This window comes from Ambystoma mexicanum, chromosome 1q (assembly GCF_040938575.1).
Source record: "Ambystoma mexicanum isolate Mex_15411 chromosome 1q, UKY_AmexF1_1, whole genome shotgun sequence".
Classification (NCBI taxonomy): domain Eukaryota; kingdom Metazoa; phylum Chordata; class Amphibia; order Caudata; family Ambystomatidae; genus Ambystoma; species Ambystoma mexicanum.
This window is the reverse complement of record NC_090922.1, coordinates 1,523,716,653-1,523,729,198: the sequence shown is the minus strand read 5'-3', so window position 1 is coordinate 1,523,729,198 and position 12,546 is coordinate 1,523,716,653. Positions and strand designations below refer to the sequence as shown.

Below are 12,546 nucleotides of genomic sequence, written 5' to 3'. Positions count from 1 at the left end.
ATTGTGGATGAATACTCCCGATACCCTGAGGTGGAATTCGTCGAGTCGGTGGCATTTGAGCACGTGGTGGGCGCTGTGGAGAAAATGTTTGCCACCCATGGATTTCCTGTGACTCTGTGCTCGGATAATGGGTCCCCATTCCAGAGCGCTAGGTTCTCGGAATTTCTGGAGAGCTGTGGAGTGGCGCACCGGAAGGTGTCCCCGCTGTGGCCCCGTGCGAACGGGGATGCGGAGAGGCTGATGAGGACATTGAACAAAACATTCCGCATAGCCCAGGGACAGGGCCAGCCCCTCCAGCGGGCGCTATACCAGTTCTTGAGAGTGTACCGCACCACCCCACACGCCTCAACGGGGGTGGCCCCGGCTGAAGTCCTGTTCCGTAGGTGCCCCCGAGGTCTCCTCCCAGAGGTACTTGAAAAGGAACCCGGCGTAATAGATGACCAACGGGTGGAAGCAGAGCGACAGGCAAGGACACATCAAGAGAACATACGGCGGGGTCTTCGTCCGCAGCGGCTGGAACCGGGCGACGAAGTGCTGATCAGGAATCGGCATCCCCACGGAAAGCTCTCGCTCCCATATGAACCGGAGCCGCTGGACGTGGTGGCAGTCAAGGGGTCGATGGTAACGGCCTCGGACGGGAAGTCGGCTGTCACTCGGAATGTGAGCTTCTTTAAGAAACTGGGGGATTCTCGAGCTGAGCTCCCGCCTGACCCGGATGAGTCTGCCCTCCCGGATGAAGATGCCCCCCGGGGGGAACTTGTGGGGTCGCCACAACGAGGCACTGGAGCAGCTGGGACTCCTGCGGCTGAGGTAGGCGGGAGGTACCCCCAGAGGGCTGGGCGAGGGAGACCTGCCTATCTCGGAGACTATGTGCTGGGGCCGATTGACTGTGTTCCGGAGTAAGGGGAATCGGGAGGCTGACAATAAAGGGGCATGGGCTCTGAGTGTGTAATTGTTATGATGTGTGCAGTGCAATTTTGGAAGTGTTTGTTGTCGTTGCTCCTCCCGGAAAAAGGAGGAGTGTGGCGTTGCCCCGTGAGGGAGACGCGCACGCGGCGGCGTGACGTTGCACGTCGCCGCGTGCGTCTTAAATAAACGGGGCGTTCCCGGGTGGTTTCCGTGCTGGTTTCCGTTTCACTTTCGAGGGAATTTACCCTCTGGTGTCGTCACCTTCCTTTGGTGATTTGAGTCCCTTCCCACGTTTTATTCTCTCTGGGATTTTTTCCTTGGGAAGGGGGACCCTTGCACGTCTCTGACGCAATTTTCTTCACCAGGGGGAAGGGTCCAGAAACAGGGGCTCCATCCATTTTACGGACCCCCTGGGCCGGACCTTACATGGAGGGAAGACTCATCCGTGCCCCCCCTGGTGGCTGTCCTCGCAGTATTGGTTTTTAAAAACGATTTGCCTGTCCATAGCGCTTCGGGTACCTGTCGCTCTGCACAAACTCACTCATCTTACTCCTTGTCTCAGTACCTGAGTGATTATGGGAGTTGGAGTCCATGGATGTCATTGGGCTTCTACTTCCAAGTGTTTTTTCAAATGATTGGTATGCTGGTACGTATATTCTTCCCTTGATGATGAAGAGAATGAAGTTAGAACCATTCCCATTTTGCAAAACACCCTTCTATAATATTTTGTTAAAAAATTGTCATGTTTGGTCAGGATATTTACAATAAGGTACTTTAGAAACAGAAAGTGGTATGTGTGAGTTGTGGGTGTTTGGGCCAAAGGTGGAGGCGTGACCTGAATACTGTAAAGTAAACGTTTCTTGTTTTCCGCTAAAAGGGGATCCTTTAAATGACAGCATGCCATTAATGTGTTGGGTGTCAGAGGGTCTTCCTTAGAAAAAAGGGGGGAACACTGTGCTTCATCCAATGAGGTTCTAACATCTCTCCGGCTGTCGTCTCCTCCCATGTGAACCTCCCTCATAAAGCTACCCGCGGTATCAGGTAGCGGCTGCCGCCCCCCTGGCCACATGGGAGGAGACCCCTAGTCCCCCACCACAGGAGGATTCGTGATGACTCCACTTCATTCATTACACTACCCTTTACTGGAAGCCAGTGAAGTCTCTCTAGTGCAGAAATAAAATCCTTTTGTTTTTTATGAAAGGTGAACTGCACCTTTCTGAACTGTTGAATTTGAAAAGCTGTGACCTCTGCATACAACGCATTGGCAGGATCTAATCTGGAATTTACTAACATCTCCTATCACTGCTGCATGTCCTTGCTTGAAGGGTATATCGGAATTGACAAAGCCTAAAAAAGGAACTCTTCACCCTCACCTCTTTGTGTATCTTCATTCCCAAATCCGAAATTCGACTCAAAGTCCCCGGAAAGCTGGCACCAGCCAGTAAGTTAAACAACAAGCAGAGTGGGGTGACCTGCATGGGGAAATGACAACCAGTGACCTTGTGGAGACCCTGACCTCCAGCAGTAGTGACTTCCAGATCCGTGTTATGCAGAGTTAGATCTATAATGAGGCCATGGTTGCGAGAGATTGGCAGGGGAAGTGGAGGTCAGTGGACCAGTAGAACAAGAACTGCTGTCAGACTCCCAGAGGTCAGAGTTCAGGACCTTTGGCATAATAGTGGTCATGCTCGTTGTTAGGTAAGAATTAGTTCAGTCCAACTGGTGTGGGACTTGACTACACACGACTTATCTGTTGGTATTAGGTAACCCGTCTTTTAATATAGTCCAGTACTACACAAGTTGTTAGTGTGACTGAGCAGCCAGACTTATCTTAAGAGAGGTAATGTTGGCTGAAGAGCTGTACAATGAAATCGGTAAATACAAGTGTCCAAGTAAACACTTACACCCTTAAAGTTGTATAATACATTATTTATTCATACACAAAGAAATTTAAAAGCATTCTTTAAAAACAGTAATTAGCTGTAACATTAATCCAAAGTTAGGATTCAATTGAACAAGTGAAAATAAAGCAGGGGAGTAATTCATACATATGTTAAACATGTTCCAGCACCCGGAGGTGACGTCAGTTGAGGTCAGTATAGCATTTATATAATATCACCTTTGCAGTATTGAGTAATTTAAGCAAGGAAAGGTTAGGGTTATAAGAACAGTTGGATTTTCCCAAAAGGGATGCAGACAGTCTATTATCCCAGCATTAAAGTGTTTAACATTTAAAACCTGTAAGGGAACAAGCACTGCCAAAGCCACTCTGCATTGTCTACAAGGCCTTCTGGGGCCCGGGGCCTCAATACCTTCAACTGTCTCTTCTTAAATATCTACCCTCTTGAGCTCTTTGCTCATCAGCCTCCAACTCCCTACGGCTCAGTTGCTTCACCAAGCAACGAGTTGGCGGTAGATCTCTTTCTTCGGCTGGGACCTCCCTCTGGAACCGCCTTCCTGCTCCCTAAAACTTGAGGAGACCCATCTCCGGTTCCGGAAGCATCTCAAGACTTTACCTCTTTGCTTCTGCTGTCTCTCCTCCTCTCCCCTGCTGAACCCCTGACTGAAACTGCACTGGTCCCCTGGCTAGCCTCTGAATTCGGGCCCAGATCCCCTCCCCTGTAAACTGCACACCTGCACTGCCTCCCGGGCAACCCCTGCACTTGGGGGCTGTTTCTGTATCCCTACAGCTCCCACCAGCCATTGACACTTGATGTCTGCACTTACCCCGGCACTTGCCACAAGCTGGCAGCACTTTTTACCTATTGTTTTATTTATTCTATTTATTCATTACTGTTCATTCTATGTACTGCACTGACCCCTCCCTCTTGTCCCCCACACTTTCCCTTTCCCCTCTGCCCTGCACTTGAGAGATCTCAATGTCGCCTGGCCTAGTAAAATCGTTGTCTCTGTCCTCCCTCTATTCCCCACCCCACTCTCGTCGCGCCATGAAACACTTGTGTATAGGCGTGTTAAAAATGCCATATCATATCAATAGGTTCAGAAGGAGCCCTTTAGGGAGGCAGGACGCCCAAAGTCAATGGACAAAGTCAAAGTTCTGATGCTTTTCTTCTTAGAAGATTGTTCTTAAATAGTCAGTGTTCAAAAGAGAAATCGCAGCAACTCAAGAGGAGTCACCTTTAGAAAGCACAAGCTGTAAGGCCAGTGCAGGTAAATTGAGGTCAACTTAGTGTAGGATTAAATTACACTCCCAAAAATAGGAAGCACCCCAAATGGCAAAAAGGATGATGTACCCCAAGCTTCCCAGTACCTTTGAAATTAAGTTTTCAAGCTGGATGCCTTCTGGATGCAATACAGCAGACCATTGTTCCTTGTCCTTGGTCGTGGTGATGGTAGGAGGACGTCTTGCAAGCTCCTGTGTCAGCACTCGAGAGAGGGACTCGGCTGCAATTGGAATTTCGTTGATTCAGCAGCTCTTTATGGTTTTGATTGCCTTTCCCACCGCCAATGATGAACAGCTCCTGGTTGGAAGTTCCTTGATCCCTCGGTCATGGACTCTGGTGAGGATGGACTCTGGACGTGGATTTCTTACTTCTGTAGGGTCCTCTGGATGCCCACAAGTATTTGGCTGGATTTGGACTAAAGAATACAATGCAATAGCAGGTGGTCGAGGTACCCCGGGTATTGGGCTTCTGAAGCCTTCGAAAGTAGCAGCAAGTCGGCGGTTGCGCCAAAATAGTTTGTCTTGAGGCTAGTTGGTGCCACCAGCCTAAGGGAGGAAGTTGTTCTTTATGGGTCTTCTCTGTCGATTCGAAAACGGGGTCAGCACAGCTGCAGGGCTTCACAGTCCACTTTGCGGTCAAGGTGGGTTCTGCTGGCATCTTCTCTCGTCTTCTGCTTCGGATGTTGTCCCCCAGTGGTCCCCTCTGCTCTTAGCCCCAAAAACCTCACTTTTTATGTAAGTTACCATTCATTCACAGCCCTAGGCTATCGATCACCCAGCAGGGTGGCTGTCCTCAAGGGCAGCCAGCTGGCCAATTGGATTGGTTTCACTCAGGCACACCTAGAGACAAAGTACAGGGAAGCTTCGGGACTCTCCCTCACTTCCTGCCTTTCTAGACACACTGGAGCCTGGGGCGGGCTACAGGGCTGAAGCCCGCCAAAGGCAAAACACCCAAAGGACTCAAACCTGATACAAGTAGAGTAAAAGCCCAGAAGAAACAAACTAACGAGAAATGGCAAAAAAGAAGACTGTGGCCATTTTGAGAAAATGGTTACCCTTGGTGCAGCACTGCAGCTGAGGTATCAGACTGAAAATACATGTCACTAGGTAGTAAAAAAAGAAACCACCACCACCAGCCATTCAAGTGAGTTAGTGTAAAAAATGTTACATGAGGCATGGGGAAAGGAATTACCATGTAACCCCACAGTACTCCACATAGTGGTGTGTGCTGGACCCATAAAGTAAAGGTAAGTAAGACAGGGGTCATCATGCTATTCTTGGGAACAATAGTTCACCCAAGAAAATTTAGTTGAACATTAAGAGAAGTCCAAGGGACTTCATTCAGTGGCACTGCACAAAAGGTGCTGTGTGTCGCAATGCAAAAGCAGATGCTATGGAGTTTTACCAGACTCCATAAAATAGTAAGAAACATAGAAAATCATAGACAGGAAAACAAATGAGTGATTGAGAAAAGGGTCCCACTCACCCAGGAGTACACATTAAAAAGCCCTGAGTCCAGCAAAAGAGCTGGGGGTCTCTAAGGTTAAAGGGAATTGAAACAGAAATGAAAATTCTCCCCAACACTCCTAGTCACCGGAGATGTATAGATTGAAGTTTCCACTGGAGAGCCATGTCTGCTTATTTGGTACTGGTTAGGTCTATTGCTTTTTGGTGGTGGTACTGTATTAGATCAGCCAGAAGTGATTTTTCCGTCTCGTGTCCTGGTCCAGTATTCTCAGTGGGTACATTGGGCGCTGTTGAGTCCTTCTGTCTTTTTAGAACACCCAGTAATCTAATTGTCTCTTTGCCATTTAGGTGCTGGTCCAAGGATTTCAGCTGGAGGAAGCAAAACTGGAAACCTTCCTACAACAGGTATACACGCAGCTGGGTGCTTTCGAGAACAAAGTGGCAGAGATGCTGCAGCAGCAGTACGAACCCCAAATCTTGGTAAGGCAACAAGGGACTGGTATGTCAAAGGGGCGGGGCTGGGAATAGAAGATGGCGGCTTGTACAAGTAGATGAGAGCAGAAATAATGGCTTGTTTTTAAACAGCAGTTCATTCCCGATTGCTCCTGCTTCTATGCCTTGTAATGATGGGTGTTTATTAGTGTGTTATTAACCAATTTAATGGTATTCTGTTTGTTAGTTTGATAGATTAGAGAGCTTGGCAGGGATTTAAACCTGTGATTTCAGATTGCGCCCATGTCTTTGAGGCAAGTGTGTAATCGCGAAGTGGAGCAGCACCAGCAGAATTCTATTACATTGGGAGTCCTTGGTGGGGGAAACACACCAGGGCCTTGGCTGAAAAGTGTTAAAATAAAGAAAAGGATAAATTTAATGCAATATTTTGATTTGATCTACCAGTCTAGGAATGAAGTACCTTTTGCTGGTATTAAGGTTTTTCTACCTGTGCATCTTCCTCAAATGTTCTCATATGGTCTGTAGGCAACTCTAAAGATCTAAACATCCCAGGAGTGATGCTGCTGGCTGGGACATGAGAGGAGGAAGGTTGTCGCATTTTCATCCCCCGCGCAGTGCTGCCCTTCAGTAGGAGGATGAACCAGTCTCCAGGGGTAGTGCTAGAGCACAGGTGTATGCATCTGCAGCTTTGCCTAGTTCTTAGTCCTTTTCTGTGCACCTCTTAGTGAAGATCGACTCTGGACTCCGTAGTGCATACCTCTGCAGTGTCCCAAACTCTGTGGCTGCCTAGGGTTCCCAGTACTTGCTGCAACTGCTGAGTGAGTGCTTTCAATGTCCCTTCCCATCTGTTTTTACAGGTACAGGATTCTCTTTTAGACACTGAGAGCCAATTGGAAGATCCTCCTGAGGACCGGAAGCGGGGAGTTTCCATGGTGACGGCAGACATTGGGTTGGTCAGCATGATCCGACAGGGTATCCTGGCATTACAGCTGCTGCCAGCAAACTCCAGTGCAGGTCAGTGACCACTTGTATCATGTGACTCTCACAATCCTTGATGTGTGGGGTGGGTGTTGGGCAGGGGAATCCTGGAGCTCTTCAGTGACAGACTTCTCTTTGCAGGTATCATCATCATCACAGATGGAGTGACCAGTGTCCCTGATGTGGCAGTTTGTGAGACGCTGCTCAGCCAGCTGCGCAGTGGCACAGTGGCCTGCTCTTTTGTCCAGGTGAAGGACCCGTACCACCCAGTGCTTGCTTTCCTTACTCGTCTGCAGGCACCCTTTGTATAGGATGAGAGCATGGCCAATGGACCATTGTTCTGCTGCACAAAGGGATGGTGCCGTGGTTCTGTGCATAGAAGCTGTTGCCCCTATAGCGGCCAAAGAGATTTTGATTTAAATTGCATCTTTTGGATGTACAGTGTGCTTTATCTTTTCTTATCAGTATTTCAGGTAGGGTGCCCTAGCAGTGGATTTTTGTATGGTTGCGTTGCGATATCAGATTTCTTTTATGGTGTTAGTTTCATTGACTGCACCAATAAACTGTCATACAATATGGAAAGATGGTATTACCAATAACGCAAAAGATGGTGGAGTGACGGAGGCAAATAATCAATGAAGCAGTTTTGTTTTATTAAGTTTCAAATTGTAGACTGTGTCCTTTACTGCAATCATTGGGTCTTCTAAGGCATTCCATTATTAATGTATGTGCCACCTGATAATCTCATGTTCACCTAGGTGGGTGCCGTGTTCTCCTATGACTGCAGCTTTGGCCATGTGCCAAACGTGGAGCTGATGAAGTTCATTGCAATGGCTACCTTTGGGTCTTACCTGTCCTCGTGCCCAGAGGTGGAACCCGGGAACCTTTACCTGAACGTCTACCACAAGGCCTTCTTGCTCTACTCCTTCTTGCGAACTGGCGAGTCCATGAACCCAGAGTACTACTGCGGTGAGTATGCTCTGTGTTTTGGTCACTTGGTAGGCGCTTATACAATTAGCAAAACAGTATTAAAACGCCCACAGGGCAACAGGTTGGGGAAGACAGACAATGAGAATAAAAAGGGAGGGGAGACAAACCTACTATGCCTTGTGAGTGTTCAGGATGTGCAAATGAAGCGGGGGTGGGGGATAAGGTGCTTGATGCTCATGGAGAAGTGCTCAGGGTAAGTGCTAAGAGGAGAAGAGACGTAAGTGCAACCACCTATGGGTAGGGTGAGCGTAATTAAGTGCAGTAGAAGAAGACAGCGGCAGCGAAGAGAGATGTGGGGGGGGATCAGGGCCACGAGGACACATAAGGGCCCTGCACATCAGTCCTGCTACTGTATGATTAGCAGAGGAGAGAGGAGAAGAAGGAAGAGGTAAAGAGAAAGCTCTTGAGGCTTTTTTGGAACTTAAGGAGGTCATGCTCAAGACACACAGGGAGCAGGGGGCCATTCCACAGTAGGGAGCCAGACAAGGAAAGTGATCGACCACCAGCTCTCTGTTTAGCAAACCACTTAACCTGCAGGGAGTTGGTGCCCGAGGAACAAAGGAGTCTAGAAGGGGAGTATTTGGTCTGGAAGCGTTGAAGATAGAGTGGTCCCTGGCCCCAGATAGTCTTGTGGATGATAAAGGGATTTGAATTGAATCCATGCTGAGGTCAGGAGCCAGTGAAAGCTTTGAAAGGCAGGAGAGATGCAGTCCCTGGGCTTGAGGCCAAGGATAAGTCTTGTTGCCGTATTCTGTGTTAGCTGGAGGGGTTGCAGGGTGGACGAAGGAGGAATGCGGAGGTGGCGATTGCAGTAGTCTAGCCTGGAGAGAACCAGAGCACGGGTAACCTTGAGTCTCTGGGGGAAGGTGAGGAAGGCTAGAATTCTTTTGAGAAGGAAGAGCTGAAAGTGGGACTTCTTGACAATGTCCTGAATATGAGGGACGAAGGAAAGGGAGGAGTCGAAGATGACTCCGAGATGGCTACATAGGAGGGGCCAGGGGGATGATCTCCCTGTTGGGTAACATTTTTATAAATGTGAATAATCTTCCTGACCTGTGTCAACCCTAGAACGTTTGTGTGGACTTGGTAATTATGTTAACTTGTCTCTAGATGAGTGGGAATCTTTCTTCCACACTCTCATCTAGTCATTTACTCTGTGTCTCTCCATAGTGTGTGATTGGAGTTATAGTTTCCTATAACTTTGGACTGACTGTAATGTACTATGGCAGCACACAGAATTTGAAATGCAGTGGCTTCCTTTTAGTTCTCTTATTATTTCTTGGGTGAACTACTGTGCCCAAAGAGTAAAGTGGTATTTCCATCCCCTTTACATTTTATATAGTGAGCCAACACACCCCACCTTACGTGGAGTGCTGGGGGTCATACATTGTATCCCCTTGCTTACTTACCTGGTAAAACTTTAGTTGCAATTTCAGTTTACTGGAATGGCTGTTGGCCCATGAAACTACCTTCATGACATCATGATTGAGCCAAATCAGCCTTGGTAATGCACAGGATGGCCACCATACGGCTAGAATAGTGGACTCCTTCTTTTTCCGCCATTTCTCATTTGCTTGTTGTCTCCTAGGTCGTCTTCTGCCATTCTAGGTGGGAACAACCTTGGTTGAAGTTTTGTCTTCGGCAGGAATCTTTTGTGTTCCCTGCCAAGTCTCCAGAGTGTCTGATAAGACAGGAAGCAGGGGAGGCACCCAAAACTCTGCAGCCCTTTGTCTTTCACTTGCCTAAAAAGAAACCGTTCCCCATGGGGGACTGGCTGTCCTGATTGGACATCCAGACCGCCCTGTTCTGTAAACTACAGGAAGAGTTTGCAGAAGTTGGGCTGTAGTTCCTGATAAATACCCAGAAACTGGAAGTTGCTGATAAGTCGACCACTGGAGCTGAATCCAAAGAGGAAAATGAAGAAAAGATGTCTGTAGCGATTTCCAGCAACCGGAGAGCTTGCTTTGAAACTGGAGCCTGATGTAAACCTTCCTTCCAATCGAATCCTGAATGCTCAACTCCTACCCAGAGACTGGTGAGATCCACTGGTCTCAAGAAGACCTGAAAAAAGTAACCATTCCTGGGCTGCAAACCACCAATACAGGTCGGTGGACATTGGGTCTGAGTGCAGTGTATGGTCTTCTGAAGTCTGAATCCGTCCAAAACTTTGGTGGAGTCCTGCAGGACCTCCAGAGACACGATTCGAATTTGTGAAGTCCCCTCGCTAGAGTGCAGGGCCGAGAAAGTGAAGAGAATCTGTCCGGCGATATTCGTTCATCTGGCTGCTGTAAAAATGTGCGAGACCCACAGAGCCACGAGAATCTGAGAAGAATCCGTTGCTGGAAGCTTCCTCTGAGGACTGCTGCTGCATGTTCCCATCCAGTGTCTGTTCTTTCGTCTCCAGACCAAGAATTCAGGGACCAGGTCCTGTGCTGCTTCATCCTCAAGGCATCCACCCAGAAGCTCTTCTTTTCTCCTAAGGTACTGTGTGGACTTGGGTAATACTTACCTTAAGTCTTGTGTGAATCCCGTGAGGCCGAGTGGGTGATTCATGTGGCTGGGAGTTTGCCCATACCACTTGACCAGGCCTATTCTGGAACGCATATAGGGAGCCTTCTGTGAAGTTACTGAACACTTCAAACTAATTCTAAAGTTAATGCTTGCTTGTTGAAGAAGATATCCTTTGGAACTCTGACATTCCTGCAACTGAACCCTATCGTGACATGCCTGCAGCTGGCTCCTAGACCACTAGGGTCCCTCTTCTGGCTCTGAGATCACTCATGCGTAGAATAGGGAAAGACTACAAAAGATAAGGCTTCTGTCTTGAAAAGCATAATAAGTGTACTTGTAAATGAGTTGGTGTAGAACTGTATCTCTGGCAGAGTTACATTCTGCCCCTCTAAAAAACTCTGCTTAGTTGCTTTTAATGGCGGTTCACTCCCCTCCCCCCACTACTAAAAAGTAATAAGGGTTGGTACTGTTTTATTATTCTTAACTGAATGAGTGTAAAAGCTTACCAATAGCATTTAGCTACCTTGAATAACAGGCCCTCTACAAGTCACCAGAGTATTGTAGTTCTAGGTACGACTCTGTACCTAGTTGCCACTGCATTACATCTTTATCCTAATGTACCTACCATGTGTCGCATAACTGCTTCTCAGTTGATGCATCACTCTGAACTTAGATGCTACCCTGCTGCACCATATGCTGGCCTACGGTCGCTAATGGACCACATTTGATCTATGCTGTGCCTTATGGTCGCTAAATAGACTATATCTGATTTATGTTGCACCTTATCCTAGGTTGTTCTGTCTTGTTTATGATTCGCCATGCCTTTAGCAGTTCACTGTGGTACACTCTACTTGGCTGAACTTTACACTGCCTTGCCTATTTGCATTAACTACCTAACTTTGCACACCCCTCAGCCTGGTGTATACTGCTCTTTGCTTTAACTAATATGCCTGATATTTGAATCTAGCTGCGCTGTATTTTGCACTGCATTCCCTGATGTGACTGATATTCGAATCTAGCTGCGCTGTATTGTGCACTGCATTCCCTGATGGGCCTGATATTTGAATCCAGCTGCGCTGTATTTTGCACTGCATTCCCTGATGTGCCTGATATTTGAATCTAGCTGCGCTGTATCCTGCATATTTGATTCCAGGGGCACTCAGACTGCTGTATACTGTGAAATGCCACCTAGTCTTATCTACATCCTGCCACCTTAAAACTTGTCAATGCCTGTTAGCCTCAGTTAGCCCGCCTATACCTAGCCATCTTAAAATACACTGAAATATCTCAATTTTGTACCTAGCCAGTCAGACGCTCCTAGCTTGACGGCACTAAGCATTCTTACATGTACCTGAATTCCAAACCGCACCTGGCTTGTTTGTCGCATCCAGGCCGCTCACTTTTAACCAGTTAGCATGTACTCCCTAAATCTAGTGAAACAAACTATTGCTGCCAACCGTAGGATAGCTAAGCTACCCCGCCTCATCACCTCCTCCATCATATTAGTAGCATTATCACTTAGCCTAGCTACTAAAGTTAGCATACTGTCCCACAGCACCAGGCCATTCCCTACCCACCTCCCATACCACACCATGCCGATATCACAACAAATCATAGGACCTATAATGAACCAATATCAGGAAGATACTATCTTACAAAGGCCTTGTAGTACCACAGACAGAAACCTTAAACTTCGCGCACGCCTACCTAAATTGCACGAACTACCAGCCAAGAAAATTGAACAACTCAATCTCCACAAAAAAAAACACCTACTGTCGAAGCCAATTATAGAATATACCAGGAAAGATAGCAATCCCAAAAAACTCACACAAAACTGTTCCAAATCTATCACCACTGCTAGTCTCAGTACCACGAACCCCAAACCTGAAAGTCACAAACATCATCTCAAAGGTGCGCTCATTAACGCTAGGTCACTAGTAGCACATGCAACAGAGATTTCAGACATCATTGTCGCAGACAACCTCGATTTCCTGCCTATCTCAGAATCGTGGCTTCATGATGCAGCAGGCCCTGCCCTATCATTAGCAGTTCCA

The 12,546-nt window shown here is 47.5% G+C and overlaps 1 protein-coding gene across 8 annotated transcripts in view; it reads left to right on the top strand.

The window, feature by feature from the left end:
• Window positions 1–12,546, top strand: part of SZT2 (SZT2 subunit of KICSTOR complex) — a 2,035,845-nt gene that overhangs the window by 151,088 nt on the left and 1,872,211 nt on the right. For all 8 annotated transcript variants that reach the window (XM_069642429.1, XM_069642432.1, XM_069642427.1 and 5 more), the window contains exons 5-8: window positions 5,909–6,040; window positions 6,871–7,027; window positions 7,133–7,239; window positions 7,750–7,960. In XM_069642429.1, the coding sequence (XP_069498530.1) occupies window positions 5,909–6,040; window positions 6,871–7,027; window positions 7,133–7,239; window positions 7,750–7,960 (607 nt within the window). The remainder of the gene's footprint in view (window positions 1–5,908; window positions 6,041–6,870; window positions 7,028–7,132; window positions 7,240–7,749; window positions 7,961–12,546) is intronic.